General features: G+C 41.8%; 1 protein-coding gene and 1 long non-coding RNA gene across 2 annotated transcripts in view; one reads left to right on the top strand and one right to left on the bottom strand.

Annotated features, from left to right (window-relative positions):
• The window catches only part of LOC144009209 (uncharacterized), a 48,242-nt gene extending 33,635 nt beyond the window's left edge, over positions 1 to 14,607 (top strand). Inside the window, exon 4 of the long non-coding RNA XR_013280862.1 lies at positions 12,722 to 14,607. This is a non-coding gene — a long non-coding RNA (uncharacterized LOC144009209). The remainder of the gene's footprint in view (positions 1 to 12,721) is intronic.
• Positions 14,608 to 14,727: 120 nt separating this feature from the next.
• Positions 14,728 to 18,820, bottom strand: chst2b (carbohydrate (N-acetylglucosamine-6-O) sulfotransferase 2b). The gene has a single exon (XM_077508799.1). The coding sequence runs from the start codon at positions 18,246 to 18,248 to the stop codon at positions 16,848 to 16,850; it is 1,401 nt and encodes a 466-aa protein (XP_077364925.1). The 5' UTR covers positions 18,249 to 18,820; the 3' UTR covers positions 14,728 to 16,847.
• Positions 18,821 to 19,363: the final 543 nt, after the last annotated feature.

The raw sequence follows: 19,363 nt of genomic DNA, 5'->3' as shown, positions 1-19,363 counted from the left end.
ACCATGTTTCCATTTTCAATATCTTATGCTGCGATTAAAACATGTATACGTAGCTGGGTTGTGTCAAATGCACGGCAGTACGGGTAGATGGAGGCTGGATAGATTGATGCGGTAACTGCGCCTGTCACGTCGGCCGCGGCGGCGAGTTGATCAGGTGGAGATTGACTCTTGAGAGCGTGGCGGCAGCAGGGGTCTTGCGCATTGGAGTCTCCAGTAACAAGGCCCAGAGGCAAAGCTTTAATGGATGTGACGTCAATTGGGCAAGTGGAAGGCAGGAGAGAGGGAGTACGGCCATTAAAGTGAGCATCGGGGTAATCAAGGTGTCCCTTTTTGTGTGCGGCTACATTTGTTATGATACTTTGGTACCAGTGGTTCTTAAACAGGGTTCTTTGTGAAAAAAAAATAAATCACCCTTCTAAGGGGTCCCTGGACCCAAAAAGATTGAGAATGCCTGCGTTAAACGATAAATGGAAACTTGTTTTATCTATTTAACTGGGCAGCACGGTGTTCTAGTGGTTAGCATGTTTGCCTTACATATTTGACGTTCTGGGATCGAATCTCAGTTCCACCATTCCTTGCCTTGTCCACTGACAATCATGAGCTTCCTCCCCCAAACAACATATCTGTGGCAACTGACCTTTGAGATGCAGACCGGTTCCACAGGTCTTTCCAGAGTTATAAGTAAAAAAGAAATGTAAGAAGCTGGGGTCACTGTTAGCTTAGCTGTTATTTGAATTGCTATCATTCCGTTTCGTGTCACAACTACGAGTCTGTGCCTTATCCGTACCCGATGTTGCGTTTGGTAATGTTGAACAGGGCGAACATTTGCTATTTGCAGACTAGGATAAGACACCACAGGATAATCATTCTGAGACATCCGATAATTGTAAAGGGTGAACAATGCTCAAATTTGACCCGATCTTCAGTGATAGGATTGTTAGCCACGATGGCTTTCAGAGCATATCAGGAAGGAAAAATCTCTTAACACACCCTACACCGGAGGATAATCAGTTAGGATGAACTTTCAGGGACAACCAATCGGGCCTTAACTCTTAAGTATCTATTCAGAGACATTGCAAGGATAGTGGTTCACATCGTAGGCATACATCGACGACCAGTCCAGATGTAGCATAGTCCACCTTGTAATCGTACTACTCTTATGACTAAACATAAAGGACAAGTCAAACAGCAACGTTATTAATGTAGTTTGTCGAGAATGGTCTCTGGCGTCGCGCGGAGGCAGGAGAACATCAGTATGTGCCGTGTGTCTCTCTGGCAGGTGTCCGTGGGCTGAAAGAGGATCCGCACATGAGTATGAATAATAAAACAGACATGAGGTGCCACTGGTGCACGCGCGCGTACTTCGCCACTCCGCCGGTAGATGAACAATGCTTTCAGATTGCCGAGTCCTCCAAGGACTGGAGGGAGTGGTAATGAGGGTTGAAGGATGAAGCTGATGGGGCTAAATCTGTGTGTGCCGCATCTCGAGGACGCCAACTCATTGTGTTGTTGCAGGGCCCCTTGTTTGGAAGCCGAGCGTGCCAATTAATCCAAGTTAGTTCGCGTCCCCTCGGCTGCCTCTCAATCACTCCAAGTGGACGCCACTTATTCAGAGCGCCAATATTTTTAGCATGCTACAATTTCATCTCGATGCCTCTTGAATAATTAGCAGCGTTGGAAGGAGAGCCTGATGAATATGTTTTAAAGAAGGGAAGGCATCATGGTCAAATGTAGAAAAGGCAGCATTGTTGGACTAGACGGTTCTAGGGTCGAATTTTGGCTATGGCCTTCCTGTAGGTCCTGTAGGTTCTAAATGTTTCTGTACTCCCGCGATTTCAACAAATCAATCAATCAATCAATCAATCAATCAATCAATCAGTCACGATCTCAACTGGGGTTGACTTTACCTCTCTTTGTCTTTTGTACTAGTAAGGCTATGCTGCAACCGTGAGAGACGGGAGTACATTTGGTTCATTCCGCCATGAGTTCATTCCAGAGACTTTCTCGCTCTCTCCCTCTCACTCTCTCTCTGTTCCTGACACCATCTTGGGACCATTAAAATCTTCTGATATGCGGATCTGACGGGGCCTAGCTCACGATGAAAGATGCGTGGCGTAGCTTCGAGCAAGGACATGTAGGTCAGACTTTTCGGGGTGGGAAACGGAACACCAGCAGAGTGGAAATGCAAACGTAATATGTCTCCAGTTCGGAGTCATACACTCTTGTCCATCTTGTGGATGATGATGGCGACGTTGCATTAAACCTCTTCCAGTTCACCTTTGATCGGTGCTTTGAAATTGAAGCTATCAGACTCAAACCCTTCTTGTAAAGGTAGGAGAGTGGAGAAAACAACATTCCCAGATGGGAGGGAGGGAAAAACAGGATTTAATGATTCTCCAGGGGAAGGGAGGTGGGAGTCACAGAGAGATAAATGGACCCAACTCGCCATGGGACAATCAACGCAGGGAGATGGTCATTTACGTATTCAGTCTTGAAAGCCTCCGAGGCTCAGGACTGCAAATCAACTCCATCAAATCATATCTTCATGGAAGGGAGCAACGTGATTATGTAACTGAACACTACCTGGAATGAGACCCACGGTCGTCTTTTTGTGTATATCTAGCGTAAAAAAAATAAAGAAGACATTCTGCAGACAAAACCCCAGGAAGACTCAGTGACTGATACCTCTAGTATGCTGTATGGCCGTAGTTTCCTGTATCGCTGTGGTTGATACCCTACTGTTAGATGCAAAACATGAACACTGACTTTGATTTTCTTTCTTTTTGGCATGTGCCTCTTTTACCAGAAGAATCCGTAACCAATCAACCATGCTATACGATTTATGACTCAAGCACATCTAGCTCTACCTTTGAGGTACTATACCTCTGTTGTTTGTCCACAACTTTTACAATAAATACCACCCTACTGTGGTTTGTACAGAACTAGAGGAGACAAGGAACGGATTAGTACATTTGGTATTTGGTGTTCTTTTGTTTTGGTTTGTTGCTGTTATGCTAATTCCTCTCTTTTAGCTAGCCTTGTAGCCTACATACTGTATCACTGGTTTATTCACACCTGCGGGGTGTCAAAAGCCAAATGAGTACATCTAGTTTGTTGCTATTTTCTTCTTGAATTGTGTGTAATGACCAATTAACGGTAGTGTGTTCTATTCTGCCCTGGACTGTGTCTAGCTCCTTTAGCATCTCTACCACTTAGCACCCAAATAGAGATATCCAAAAATTCAATTAGTATATAGTGATTTTGGTGGTCATTTTTCTTGGCTTCTCGATCTATTACAAGAATCATTGGCGATCATTCAACAGTAGTACGTCGACTTTAATATGTCAAGATCTATCATTAAGCTATGACAGCACTGTGGGGTCCAACTAACCGGTGCTAAAAAGTACTACACCCGGCATTCTTTGTTCACATTATTTGGCTTGTAGCTCTTTATCACAAGAAGAATCGGCGACCAATCAACTGTCATTTGCTGTATGATTGCAGAAGCAAAAGGAGGGGGAGGGGGGGGGGGGCAGTTTTGTTGTTGGTGGTGTCTGGGGCTGAAGGGGGTTCTCATATCGATTCATCCCCTGCAGCAACGTGCCAAGAAACCGCTTTCATAATCCTCCCCGGCCTAAATAATTCATCACTTGCCCTCAAAATTTCATCAGCACCTCCACGATGAGAACAATCTCTTCCTCTCACCGAGGCGACAGCCTGGATTCAAAGCGGAGAAGGAGCAGGTGGGGCGACGACGATGGCGGTAATGCACCCTAAACCGGAAGGGGGGTGTGGGTTGACCTCTGCGGTGCACCCGTGTGCCGAACTCGGTCCCAGGGTGCCGGGAATCTGCCCACTTAGCCTCGCTAATGGTGTGTGCTCTGTTCCCCACTGTGATGGGTTCAAAGCAGGGGAAACCTTTCATGTATATTTGATGCGTCTTAATCTGGCCTTGCTAATAATGGAAAGCCTCCACGGGAGGTTTGAGAGAAGATGGTGAAGCGTGTTCAGTTTTCGAGTCGTCACTCGGTCTTGACATGCTTTCTATTGACATTGCCTCAGAAATGTGTAAATAATTTTGATTTTGGTGTAAGATTCTTGTGCCGTTGTGGATGTGTCATTTACAGATTCATAATTACAAGTCATACTTTCACACTGTTCATTATAAATATCCATTTTGTGGGTTGATGGCTCAGCTTCAAGACGAGGTGCGATATCTATTCTTATTTTTTCTCATTATAATTTTCATGCAGGCAAAATGAGAACATGTGGGCATCTGTCGAGTGGGTTAATCCATCTCTGTGCCAAATGTAGTGGTTCGAAAAAATTACCTCCCAAAAAATACTTAATCTCCAATACATGAGCATCAATTCAAAGCATACACGAACATCAGATTCACCTGCTAACGCACGCACGCACACAATCTCACTCACTAACTCACACGCACTGCTCTGCCAATTTTATTTTTACACCGGCTCAAGTAATAAACCATACACACTGTGGATTCTCGCTCTAAGCTTTGGCTGGAAATGACCTCCATTCTGCAGTGACTATATATGGATTGGTCTTTTTTTTTTTTGCAAGGCTGCAGGTTGACAAACGGCATCTCGCAGTGTTGTTTGGTTCATCGTCACAACTCACGCATGACATCTCATTTGCAGTTAAGTCTGCACCACTGACTTGTTATGGCCAAACATGTAAAAACAAGCGAGCGTGGAGTGGACTACACCTGCTACTCAATGACTATAAAGAGGGCATGAGTGATAAATAATGTTGAGTTACTACTGCAAACATCTGCCTGTCCGTTCACATACATCACGAGATGTAAGTATCGGACCGAGTTTTTCGAGATATGATTTTTCGCTATGACTTGTGAGCAACAATTTGAGATACAATTTGTGTCTTATCCCAAATACATATAAATAGGGATGTGCATCTCTCCGTATTAGATGGTTCAATATGATTCTTGATACATGGCGTACGATATGATTGAAGAGTATCACGATTTAAAATGTAACGATTTGTTTTGGTTCGAAACTGTTCAATTCAGTGGAATTGCGATATGGCTGTAGCTTTTGTCATGGTTATTAATACGCAACATCATTTAAAAGCACTCCAAAACCCAAACTAGAATTCAAAGAAACAATCAAAAACTCATTTAAATCACCAATTCATATATAGTGTCCATCTCTCATAAAAGATGATTCGATACTTATCGCAATACATCAGGTGCCATACAATTCACAGATGTAATGATTTTAACATGTATGGATTCGATTCAGTTTGTCAAATCTAAAACGATTTTCAGATTTGAATCGTTTTTTGTTACACCCCTAATGTATTTATACTGTACAGTATTCAGTATATATGTGTCATGACTGGGTCATGCCAGGGTTAAGTTTGGGTCATGTAAGGGTTATGTTTGGGTCATGACCGTGAGGTCAAGTGTCTGTTTTGAACTGATGTAACAGGCATTTAGTTTCAAATGGTCTTAAGCTATGTGATGTCAAGAATCTTTAATCTCGTTATCTGGTCAACAGCCAATCAGATAATTCCATGTCAGGGTGTTTACTTTCTGGACCTGGAATACCCACCTCTGGTTTTGGGATCGAAATCCAGAACATAACAATATGTATGTGTGTATGCATGTATATTAAAGGTGCATCAATTAATGGACAACAACTCGATTATCAAATGAATCCATAAATATTTTTGAGTATTGATTAATCATTTAAAGACTTGACATTACATAGTCTCAGATTTCTTTTGTTCTCTATGAAAGCAGACTGATTGTGTTTTGAATCAAAACATATTTTTAAATCTGATTCATCAATTATTCGTCAAAATCTGTTTACTGTACGTACAGATGATAGAGATATTTTGTTTGTCCGATACCATAAGGGATGTATTGTATTGAACAAGCACAACTTTCCTCTCCACAAAGTTGTCTCGTTTGTTTTCTGTACCTCATAGGTATGCAATTTGTGCTTGGACAAGGCTTTTCGTAAAGCCCCGAAAGCAATGACTTCCGCATCATAGCGTTATTAATAGCAACTTTGCCCAAAAGCCTACATGAGTCGGCAGCGAGGGAGAAAAGTGCACTGCGCTGCATCATCCTGGACTGTTTTTTTTTTTTTTTTTTAAATCAGAGTGGAGCTCAGCACAAAACTAAAAAAGAGGAAAAAAAAGGAAAAAAAAGACTGCAGATGACTAGAACTGATCCAAGCAAGGTCAGAACGAGGCTGGTTAGGCTTGAGGGATCTGGTTGTCGTTAACTTTACACCACATCGTCTGCTCTAATCTTTCAGCAGTTGCTATAAATACACAAACATGAATGCAAAATGCACAACCCTACTTCCTCTGTCGCCGTTTCTTCCTTCTTCCCTCTAGCTTGTCTACTTTGCATCGTTTGCAAATAAATAAACTGCCGTCGGTTGCGCGAGCATTTTGCGTCAAATGCGCGTCAACATCTGTTTGCCCGCTCACATATACACGTTTATGACAAATCACGTAAACATCTGTTTGTGAACTCACATACACCGAATATAAACATCTGCTTCTCCATATGATGTCAACACCTGTCGGACCGTTCACATGCACGCACTCTCAACTTGAGTAAGCAGCGCGCACTCGATAACAGGGTGGATTGGGATTCGCCACAGCCCGGCATCCCCCGGCCGTCTAATTAATTAAGGAGTTCACTAACCAATGTGATTTTAATGAAGAGAACCCGGACTCACTCTGCGGGGTTTGTCTCAGTCAGTCGGTTGAAATAGACAGAAAAAAAAACACGACATTGCAGTTGAAAAGTGGGACAAAAGAACATTAGACACAACAACAGTAATAGTCAGGTGTACCAAAATAATAATAATAATAATAAAGACACTTTAATGTCTCCATTTGTCACTCTGTCTTGCAAAGCAGACTGGAGTAGATCATGACGATTCTTTGCACATAGCAGAAATCATTCGAAAACCGTTTTGAATCAAAAATGGATTCTGAATCGAATCGCAGACCCAAAAATCAGAATCGAATCGTGAGACAGTCAAAGATTCCCACCCCTAGTAAATACTAGGGATGTAACAATAAGGACAATATCGTGACATCGTGATATTAAAACTGCCACAATATCGTTGTCGTCATGTTCACAATATTTAAAAGGAACACATCTGTTAAAAAAAAAGTCAGGTTGATTTCCGTTTGTGCAGTTCTAGCACCCTCTAGTGGCTAGTTTATTAGTGCAATGTATTTTTTATTAGGGATGTTTTTGCCTTCTATATTTAAAATGTTAATTGTCAGATGAAGGGGAACCTAATTTGCTTGTGAAGCGATCAATGTGTGTGCATTAGCAAGGAAGTGCCTCAATATTGTTATTAGAGATTGTATAGTTCATATGCATTGCTGTTATGTACAAAAGCCCAATATTGTGCTTTTTTTTAGTATGAGTTCTCTTTTTTTACAATATTGTGATCTTTTTTAAATATCGCCAACGCCCCCACAATATCGTGATAATTATTGTATCGTGACCATATCGTGATAATATCGTATCGTGATGTTTGGATATCATTACATCCCTAGTAAATACTACATTATGTATCCAAAATTACCACATTTTCAAAATAAAAGCCCAAAATGAAGATATTTTTGTCACGGTTTGAGGGTGGAGTGAGAGATGTGGACCCAAATTGAGGAGACTGACCAGACAGAAAATGAACAATGTAGTGATTTATTGATAAGTGGCCTGGACAACCATGATTTCGACTTGACAGAACTTGACTTGACAGAACTTGACAGAACTGGACTTGACAGAACTTGACTTGATTTGACAGAACTGGACTTGACTTGACAGAACTGGACTGGATTTTAACTCATTCACCCCCAGCCTTTTTTTTTTTCTTTTTTTAAACTGGATTTTGACTTTTGCAAGGCCCATATAATATTATGTTCGATTTCTATCAAAACACGGAGCCCACCAAAAGAAAGATTAAAGTCTCTTCTTTCATCAGGAAAAAAAAATAATGTTTGTATGTGTTTCCATTTTGCAGCAATTAACATTAGAATATAGCTAAGTATCGTCAATATTCACATTCCTGGTGAAAACACTGACAAAAAGAGCTTGTTGCAACATGGTCGTGGCTGATCTCTTATACTCTGCAGACACCATGTCAGAAGCTGCATCAAAGCCTTCTGTATGATCTGTCATTAAAAAAAACAGAAACGTCTAAACACGTTTTTGGGAGAGAAGGACAAAATATTTCGAAATGTTTTTGGGATTGAATGAGTTAAGGTGGTTAAAATTCATTGAATTTTAAAGTTTTTAGTTGTATAAATATTGGATTAGTGTGGTCTCTGTATCCACATCCAAACACGACATGAATAGCATGTTTCGGAAAAAGAAAAATGGGTTTGGTGTAGGTTTTGCAGGTGCACCCCCACACTTTAATGCAATAGGTCGCTGAATTATATAACAAAACTTTGTTTCATTCCAAGTAGCCCCCCTTCCCCTTTGTCCCTGCCCCGAAGCGAGGCAATAATGACTGGCAGTCAGACGAGCGAGTCTAATCGGGGGCGCCGTTTGTCGCTAATCAAAGGTTGAGCCGGTTGACATTTTCTTGGCGTGATGTGCGCGGAGGATGAGGCTGATTTTGTTGAAATTGCGTCAAAAGGTCAAAACGCAGGCGGGTGCTGATTGTGTCGCAGGTAAATACGCTGCGGTAGATCTGAACAGATCTGAGTGTTCCATTTGTGAGCGGACGCAGTCTCACATCCAGACGATTTTCTCCAATCTGGACTGTTGTCCGTCAATCGTGAGTTGATCCGTCAGCATCCGGCTTGCGGCTTGTGAAATATCGCTTTTGTCTGTGCCAGCCACTTTTCCCCGATTGCATTTGTAGGGAAAAATCCCCAAGAGGGGCATTCTGTATTCCGCCTCTGCATTGCTGCACTGCACCGCAAATGCAGGTACGACCCAATCTCATTAACAATCATTGGCATTTGTGCCGCATTGATTAATTAGGCGCAGTCAGTCAGAAGGTGTTTTTAAACCGCAGTTTAAAGTCGAAGTCCTGAGGAAGCCTTTTAGAGGGCTTTGGGAGATTTTTCAAGCTAGAAACATTTTTTGTTGTTATGTCAACATAGGAGGTCATCGTGACAGCTGGGTTTCTTGCCTTTCTTTGTGCTTTGGCAAGATAAACAAACAAGACAAAACAACATATTTTGCCTTTGCTTGCGCTTTGGTAAGAAAACGCGACATCTTACCAGATTCATTCTTTGAGCAATAGCAAACAAACAGACAAAGCGACATATCTCCGCAATCATAGAAGAGGTTTCCCACAAACTCCCCACAGAGAAGGGATTTACATCATGTACTGAAAATCCCCCTTGCCCGCGGGCCAAGGTCTCTGCAGCCTCTTTCCTTCGTCATATCAGTGCTATAAAATATGTGACACAAGATGGCTCAGGTCAAAATCATTTGCAATGAAACGTCCTTATTAAGTTGTGGACTTGTGCTAGGAAGATGCAAGCTCTCATTTCCAAACAACTATTGATTTTAAACCAAGAGCATAGAAGTCACTCAAGATAACAGATCTGTGCCCTGATGGGGAAACAAATGGAACCTCATAGCCAGCATCAGGCTGGTAAAGCACAACGGAAGCAAGGTTATTTTAGTTAACTAAAACTAATAAACTTAAAAAAAAAAAAAAGTGAACGAAATACAATAAAAACGAAAATGCTTTTTAAAAAACAAAAACTAACTGAAACCAATTTTTATGTTAACAAATGAGGCAAAAAAAAAAAAAAAACGAGTTCAAAAAGCAACCATAAAATGTACAAAGCCTAAAGAGACAGAAAATGACCATAAAATGTCTCTGGAATTACCAAAATAAAAATAAAAATCAGTAACTTGTTTAAAAAAAAAAAAAAGACAGAAAATAAAACATTTTTAAAGTAACTATGAAATGTCAAAAAAAAAAAAAGAAAAAATCCCGAAAATTACCATAAAATGTTCACAAAATTGCCCTCCAAAAAAATCCAAAACTTGAAAAAAAAAAAGGCAGAAAATAAAACATTTTAAAAGTAACTACAAAATTTCCCCCCCAAAAAAAGAAATCCCAACAAATACCATAAAATGTCCACACACACCCCCCCCCTCCCAAAAAAATGAGAAACTTAATTTAAAAAAGGCAGAAAATAAAATATTTTAAAAGTAACTATAAAATGTCAAAAAAAAAAGAAATTCCAAAAATTACCATAAAATGTCCACAAAATTGCCCAAAAAAATCAGAAACTTGATTTAAAAAAAAAAAAACGCAGAAAATAAAACATTTTAAAAGTAACTATAAAATGTCCACAAAAAGAAGAAATCCCGAAAATTACCATAAAATGTCCACAAAATTTCCCCAAAAATCTGAAACTTAATTTAAAAAAAGGCAGAAAATAAAACATTTTAAAATGAACTATAAAATGTCCAAAAAAAGAAGAAATCCCAAATATTACCATAAAATGTCCACAAAATTGACAAAAAAAAACAATTCAGAAACGATTAAAAAAAAAAAAGCAGAAAATAAAACATTTTAAAAGTAACTATGTCAAAAAAAAAAAAATACCAAAAATTACCATAAAATGTCCACTAAAGTGCCAAAAATGTCAGAAAATTGACAATAAATGATTTGTGGCTCCAGACATATTTTTTGTTATTTATTTGGCCTAAAATGGTTCTTTTGACCTCTCGTGAATGGTGTACTGTACCATGAAAAAGTCCACTTGCAGCAATATGTTCGCTGCAAATGCAATAAACATGAAGAAAACCGAGCACGATTATCTTTGAACTGGTCGGCTTTGAAACAGGTAAACCTAATGAAGTCATTGGTGAGTGTTTGTTATTATTGACACGTGCAACACTAAACATCGGCGTCGACGTGCAGTTAAATGGGAAAAACCCTCCCGAGTCCTCTGCCGACTCCATTACATTTCATCTAATCCAATTGGAGCACTTAATGGCCTCATGACCGGGCGCTGCGCTTGGTAAGACAGACGCACATAATTTTTGCTTTATGGACTCTCCGGACTAAACACAAAGGCTGGATTTACACTTCAGGTCCAAGGGCGGAATTTCAATTTAACCCTTGCGGCCTCTTTTTTAATTTTATTTGGGGTCATATTTGATGTAACACAGCTTGTGGTCTTACATTTTGTCTACCATGGAAATGAAGCACAGTTGTTTTCGTTTCTTTAAATTACAATTTGAAATTTCCATTCTACTACATTGCTATTCGAATTTGAATTCGATTGTTGTTCATCGATAATTTCAGTTTACTTCAATGAGGGAGATAGAATAAATTAAAGTTGAAAATGGATGGCTAATGTTAGCCACTTTTTGCAAGTTTCTAAGCCCCAAAGTCCAACTCCACAGAGGAGCAATTTGCTTTAAATTGAATTACCAATGTATGCACGGTCATCTTTAATTCACCTCTTTATCATATATGCTTGCTAAATTGCGCCCGGCTTGATCTTTGCGACTGACATCGAAGGTCATTTTGCCAAGTGGGACTACACAAGCAGAGAGAATGGCGATGAAAGCCAGTTTAAAAGTGTCTTGACTAGGGTCATGCAAGGGTTATGTTCACTGTCATGACTAGGGTCATGCAAGGGTTATGTTCACTGTCATGACTAGGGTCATGCAAGGGTTATGTTTACTGTCATAACTAGGGTCATGTTTACTGTCATGACTAGAGTCATGCAAGGGTTATGTTCACTGTCATGACTAGGGTCATGCAAGGCTTATGTTCATGGTCATGACTAGGGTCATGCAAGGGTTATGTTCACTGTCATAACTAGGGTCATGCAAGAGTTATAGTTAGTCATTACTAGGATCATGTAAGGGTTATGTTCACTGTCATGACTAGGGTCATGCAAGGGCTATGCTTGGGCCATGCAAGGGTTATGTTTGGGTCATGACCGTGAGGTCAAGTGTCTGTTTTGAAATGATGTAACTATCATCTAGTTTCAATTGGTAAGACGCTCTGTGATGTCAGAAACTATGTGATGTCAAGAATCTTTAATCTCTTTATCTGGTCAACAGCCAATCAGATAATTCTATGTCAGGTCCTGTTACCCACATGTCTAGCCATAACCAATCAGATCGATTCGCTGTCTATATTAGCCTGTCTGAGAAGTGTGTGTTTTTGTCGGATTGTCACCTATGTTCCTCTGTGCACCTCCACAGCCCAACTTAGCTTAGTGTCTCGTGATTCTCGATACAGTCTCGTCTAGTCAAGTTTGTTTTACTCCTCTCGATGTTATGCGAATAATTAGTTAAAGTCTTATTTGTGTGTACGTTTTTGGGATCCAACTCCAGAACATAACAAAAATTGCACGGCAGGACTTCCTCCCAAGTACCGGAACTTCACTATAAAGCCAAAGAAATCCACACTTTCTCCATTTTTCAGTCCTTTCTGGCAAAGAAAAAGCAGCTAACTCTTGAAAAAGTGTTTGTTTGGGCCATGAATAAAACAAATTAACACTTCCCTAAAATGGAAATACTCTAAACATTTTAGTTTTTGATTTAATTTGAGTTAACCAAAAAAAGAAGCAAATATTCAAAAACACACCTAAAAAAAATTACTTAATTAAAAAATAATTATATTTTTTAATGCCAAAAATATGCCCAACACAATCATACAATATGAGAAATCAATTATGTTATATTTCCCTACTGCAGGATAAAGGGCAGCTGTGTATGTGAGGACACCATCACAGTAGATGTCAAACACCTGCAGGAAGGATGCAATTGGCTCCCACCGGGGAGGTCTTACCTCTGACTCCAGCTTATCAGCACCCGCCGCCCTGAAAGCAAAGGCCCCGCTCGCCACGATGAACGGGGTCACCGGGCCGGGGGCATCAGACTGGAAACAGGCACGCGGGCGGGCAGCTATCTCGCACAATGTGAGACGCGCACACACCCAAACGCTTCCAAATTTAAATTCTATTAAGGGCGTTTAACAAAGAGATCATTGTGAGGCCAATGTGAGCTTTCGATTGTGTGACAGGCATACGTGGATATTTAGCTGCCGCACTGCATCAGTATGAATGTTTTTTGGAGACTTAAAGCATATATATATACACAGTATAGGGACATGCTAAACAATAATTGCTTAACATTTTCAGCATTCGGTACAAAGTTGGTTAATGGTTTCGTTTAATCTTATTGGTATAAGCTTTCATTATTATGGCGCTGTTGATTCAGCGTGTCAACTAATTTTGCTGTCTAAAAAAGGAGAGATGATGAAATCAAAAGTCATCCAGTCATATTTTCCTAGACAACATCAAAAACTAGATGGAGCTTGTTTTTTTGTTTTTTTACGCGGATCCAATCAAATTGATAAAAGATCAGATCAGGCGTTAAAACCATCCTCTGTGCTAAGAATGAATTTTCCCTTCTGATGATTTTTTTTGGTCAGTGCAGCGATTTAGAGGCACTGGAGTGTGAAACGGCTGTTTCAATGCAAGAGGGAATAAACTGCTGGCGAGAAGACGACGAAGAAGGGAGAGAGAGAAAAAAATCTCCCTCAGACTTTGCTGTGTAATCTTGTCATTGTGGAGACACACAATGACAAGATTACACTTTGCATGTGTCATTTCGGGGCCACTTTGATCATCAGAATCATGTTTTTTTTCCCTTTTTTGGGGGGGGTCCCTTCTCTCTGTTCGACCACACCACGAAAAAGGCTTAGCATTTAGAAATATATCATAATAATAAATACATTTTATTTGTGAGCTAAAACCTATCACACCTTACGTTTCGCTGTGCGCTCCATTTTGTGTCAATCATTAATCGACCACTCCGACAATAGGAGATGCTAAACCGGTTCAATATTTCCGTTTGCTAATCCTGATTTAGCTAAATGCATCTTTGCCGTGTATCAGTATGTAACATTGTCTTTATCGTGATGTTAAATCTTTAAGCTAGTTAAAGAAGGAGGCCAAATTTTAGTTTTAGCTTTAGAGCGTTTGTTACCAGATAAGCTAACAGTTAGCCTAGCTTCTTGTATTCTTCATCGCCAACTGCTCATTGTCGTTATCAGAATTAGCTTGCTCGGTAACATCTTTTACAAGAGAAAACCCTTCTGAAAAACAGATAAACAAGGACGGCAAATTTTTGTTTTAGCTTTTAGAAGGTTTGTTACCAGATTAACTAACAGTTAGCCTAGCTTGTTGTATTATTCCTATACAACTACTCATTGTTGTTATCAGAATTAGCTTGCTAGGTAACATCTTTTACAAGAGAGAACTCTTCTGAAAAACAGATAAAGAAGGAGGCCAAATTTTAGTTTTAGCTTTAGAACGCTTGTTACCAGATAAGCTAACAGTTAGCCTAGCTTCTTGTATTCTTCTTCTACAACTACTCATTGTCGTTATCAGAATTAGCTTGCTAGGTAACGTCTCTTATAATAGAAAAATCTTCTGAAAATTTTAACAAATTTCCAACTTAGCCACTTTTGTTCGACAACTGGCCTATGCTGACTTTGATCATAAGGGAGGGAAATTTGGTCTGCTGGTAAAAGTGTGCCCCGCTCAAGATATTAAAACTGGGGAATGTGTATCTCAGCCCATGTGTGTACCCGAGTGTGATTCCTCCCTGCAACCTCTGGTGTTAAATGTCACTTAGCTCCACGAGGTGTGTAAGTAAAGCATGCAATACCAAATCAATACACGGGCCAAAAAGCGTAGTAACTCTTTGCTTGTTTACTTGATATTCTCCGCCCACCCCGCACACACACTGGAGGTCACGTGAGAATCGGATGAGAGTAAAGCGAGCGATTGTAAACATTGGAAAAACAAGACTGCTCACATCGACGACGATGAGGAGGATTAGCAGCTCCACAAGCGGTCGAGACATTGTCCACAGTGCATCATCCCACAAGGACAAAAAAAATAAAAAGAAAGAATAACAAAACAATTGTAGTTAAAGGAACTAATCCGACGTCGCCTACTCAAACATAGTATTGATTGTCTTTGACCTTAAACATTTTTTCGTCCACTAGGTTCACTTGTACAGACGATATGGAGACTGAAAAACTTTTTTTTTTTTTCTTCCCAACATTCAAAAAAAAATAACATCCACTTTTAAAGATACATGAGCAGGGGTTCTCAAACTGGGGACTGTAAGCTGTAGCTTGGGGGTCCGCCAAATAATTTGGAGTAAAAAGTGTTGATATGATTGTGATTCGTTACATAAACTTACATCCACCTGCATGAATCAAGTCTTTGTTTTTAAAATAAAAAGCATTACTACAGATCTAGTACATTTCTTTTGCGAAATAAAAGATGTATTTTTCAAAAATGTAGTTCTTTTTTCTAGAACAATCATTCGTAAATGTGACCGGCATCGGAAAATTGGTACAAAATGTAATCACCTTCGTCTAGGACCTGTGGAATGAGCACCTCAAGCAAGCATCTCTAAAATTCTACATAAAAGAATTCACAAAAATGCTCATTGCCTAAACTGATTTTCTCATGAATGTTCCAGTTGCGCTATTTAAGCCTTGGAAAAGAATTATGGCCCACACGAGCTTATTGTTGGAGATTTATTTTTTTTTTTTAACTGAAACTCATCAACCAATCAGAGAATGGGTTCCCTAAGTAGCAGATGAAACGAAATGGATGAGGAGATATATTGCCAAATAATCATGTTATACTCTTTTACGCTAATTAAAAGTTTTTTTAAACCAGAATTTCTATCAATATCGCACAAAAATGTTGAAAATCAAATTTTGTAGACACAAAAGAATACAAAACTACAAAACCCATTGTCTGATTTTCTACATTTTTGGTGGACCGTGACAACTAGACTTTTGGGAAATGTTGTCACGTTGCTATTTACATTTTTCTTTCACTAGATGGTGAATTCAAAACCATGCACATCCCTTACAGAATAGTGCCCACTCATGCTTATGTCTTGAATAATAGATAGGCGCCAGCTCCCCCCGCGACCCTTGTGAGGAATAAGCGGTCAAGAAAATGGATGGATGGATGGATGGAAGATTTTTATCGGTATTAGGCCAACACCAGCCTTAATTTTAAGGTATCAATACTCATGGAGGCAGCTGATACCAGTCATTGACACTTAAGACAACAAAATAATAATCTGATATCATGAAAGTCGCTCACGGCTGTTTTACTAGATTTTGACTGATTTTGCAAGGCCGACAGAATATTGTGTTCTATTGCTATAAAAACATGAAACCTAGCAAAAGAAAGATGAGTCTCTTCTTTCATCAGGAAAAAAATAATAAAAAATAATAATTGTATCTGTGTCTGTTTTTCAGCAATTAGCATTAGAATATAGCAGTTTCATCATTATTCAAAAATCTATTGAGTAATTGTGAGTAATTGAGCTTTTTTTTCAACATGGCCTGGTTGATCTCTTATACTCTGCTGCCACCTGTTGGCAGTTTAGTAATAACTACCATTTCTTTAACCATTCTTTGCAGTTGAGAGGCTGCATCAAAGCTTTCTGTATGCTCTAGCATAGAAAAAAACATTAAACATATAAATACGTCTTTGGGATGCTTAAAACATTTGAAATAGAACATATTTATACGTTTTTGGGCGCAAATGAGTTAATTGATATTTGGCAAGGTGGACAAATTTCTAAAAAGGCCCTGGACGCAAAAAGTTTGAGAACCCCTGCGATTAAGAGTTTTTTTTTTTTTCCATGGTCAGTGCTAAGCCCGGCATTGACAGCATCCAGTATTTCGAGAAACCGAGCGGTCCTCGCAGATGCCGTTCAAAAAGGCGGTACATTCCGAACGCGGTGCTCCCACTCGGCGTCTTTGGCGGCGTCTTCACAGCTTGGAGTGCGTCAGTAGCGATTTGCTGAGGTCCTTGGCCTCGCCGGCGGTCCGCACGCGCTCGTAGCCCAGCACAGCCATGGAGTGGTGGCAGTAGTCCTCCACCTGCTTGATCTGCTGGATGCTGAGCACCGTCCGCCAGGCGCTGGCCGCCTGGGTGGCGTTCCGCGACGACACGATGAACGGCTTAGACGACGAGCTGGAGCCGCCGGTCATGTTGAGGGCGAAGGCCTCGATGTCGCGGTTGGCCGTCAAGTTGGCGAAGCGGTAGACGCCGCGCAGCGTCTTCACCGGGTTGTCCACCAGGTCCTCATAGCGCACCGCCAAGTACTTGCCCTTGAGCCAGCCGGGAGGGTTCAACGCCGTCCTCAGCGTCCGGGAGGTGCGGTCGCAGATGACCTCCATGGCGCCGATGGAGTGGTAGTCCGAGCCGTCCTTTTTGTTGGCCTTGTGACCCGGGTCCACGAACGGGATCCGGCGCAGTTTGGGGTCCCGGCTGCGCACCACCTGAAGGTTCTCCCGGATGAGGCCGTGCCGGGACTTGATGCGGGAGTTGGCCACCGCCCGCGGGTCCCGGACCAGGTGGATCACCTTCAGGTCCAAGGAGGGGTCCTCCATGAGGGGCGCCAGAACGTTGACGTCCAGAATGCGCACCCCTTTGATGACCACCGTGTTGTACTTGAGGCACTCGTCTTCCAGCAGCCTGAGGCTTTGCGGCGGGCACTTTTTGCACACCTTGTCGTCCACCATCCCCACCACGTCCTTCCTGTAGGCCGAGCACATGGGGTAGGAGCAGACCACCTTGTTGAGAGTGGCGCCAAACAACCCCAGCGAGGTGAAGTTCTTCCCCCCGGGGCTGTTGTAAAGCTGAAAGACGGACAAGTCGCAGCGGTACAGCGAACTCAGCATGTCGCGCGCCGCCCCTTGCAGGGACACGGCGTCGCCCGGGTACAGCTTCTGCCAGATGTGCCACATGGGCTCGTACAGGAAGAACACGTCAGGGTTCTGGTTGAACAGCTCGCCGAAGAAGGACGATCCCGAGCGCCACGTGGTCAGCACGTAGATGAGCTGCCTCTTCTTGGCCAGCGAGGGCCTGTAGAGATAGCGCAGGTCCGAGCGGCCCTGGTAGGCGGCGGCGCCCCTGACGGGGTGGCTGCAAGGCTGCGGCTCCTTGGTCCACTTGTAGTTGGCCAAGTTGAGCATGGTGAGCACCAGGAGCAGGAAGTAGGCCGCGAACAGCACGATCCGCTTCCTGCGCAGCACTTTCATCACGATGCCGGGCTGCGCTATTATCTTGGTATGGTTCCTGTAGGTCTTGAGCTTCCTGCCGAAGCCAGCATCCTTCTCCCAGGGTGCTGTCAACTTCAGCGGCGGGTGATATGTTTTGCCTCTCATCTGTGCCCACGACACAGACCCCCGCCACCCCCAAAAAGCGACTCTCCTTACATTGACAGGAGTGGAGGAGATATGGAGAAGAAGAAAAAAATGGGGGGCTAGACAAGGATGACTGTATTATGTAATGTCCGCCGATTCCAAATCCGGCTATGATGTTTGGCGCTGCACTGCGCAACGGTCTTCATGGCAACGCCGGAGGAGAGAGGAGGCAACAAGGAGGCGAGTCGTTATTGTCCCAGACGCCCATGTTGTAGCCGGAGCCGGAGTACTCCCCCCCGCGCACACGCACCGCGGGACGCGTCCTCCTCCCACCCCCACTCCCGAAAATGCGCATCCCAGACAATAAAATAGTCCCCCCTCCCCTCTCCTCTCTCACCAATGTGGCGCGCAGGCTCGGCGGAGCTCACCTCGACTCAATCCACATCCGCTGCGAGGGAGCCAAAAATCCACATAAGTGCCGTTTATTATTATTATTATTATTGTATGTTTTGAAGAGCGTTCGGCCGCTTCTTCCTCGCGTTCCGCTCCCGCTTTGGCGAATACACACACTGGACACATTCAATCTGAAGCTTACGGTGGAGCTCCGCCCGCGGAGTAACATCATAGGTTAGCCGGGTGACGTCATTTCTCCGACTAGCCACGCGATTGGTTGAGTGGGCCGACTGGCTGCCTAATGTTGTGACGTCCAATGTCTACTAAAACGAGTAAAATCTGTCGCTTTCTTTTTTTTTTAAATAATGATTTGAGACACGAAAAAACGTAATTAACATGACTGCTAATGTTTTTTTTTAAGTGATGCTTCATTGAACACTTAACTATTAATATGTGTTTTCTCAGTAGTCATCATGTCTGCCTCACAGTTGTGTGAGGTTCTGTGTTCGAATCCTGGTTCCTGCTTTCCTTCTTATTAAGAAACACAAATGCACAAGATTGAGGTGATGTAGTTTTTTGACCCCTAAACGCTTCAGTCTTTCCGCTCATCAACATCTTCTGCAGTTGGATCATGACGCTATTATTGTTGTCTTCTATATTCCATCATGTTAAGGCCTGTTCAGTGGGCCACGTAGTAGTTTTCCATGTAGTTTAAGAGGGAAGAAAATACACTATATCTCATA

This window comes from Festucalex cinctus, chromosome 20 (assembly GCF_051991245.1).
Source record: "Festucalex cinctus isolate MCC-2025b chromosome 20, RoL_Fcin_1.0, whole genome shotgun sequence".
NCBI classification, from domain to species: domain Eukaryota; kingdom Metazoa; phylum Chordata; class Actinopteri; order Syngnathiformes; family Syngnathidae; genus Festucalex; species Festucalex cinctus.
This window is presented reverse-complemented; position numbering and strand designations above follow the sequence as displayed.

What these genes read in the sequence shown, in the direction of transcription:
- chst2b (XM_077508799.1), bottom strand. Translation starts at nt 18,248, where the DNA reads ATGAGAGGCAAAACATATCACCCGCCGCTGAAGTTGACAGCACCCTGG.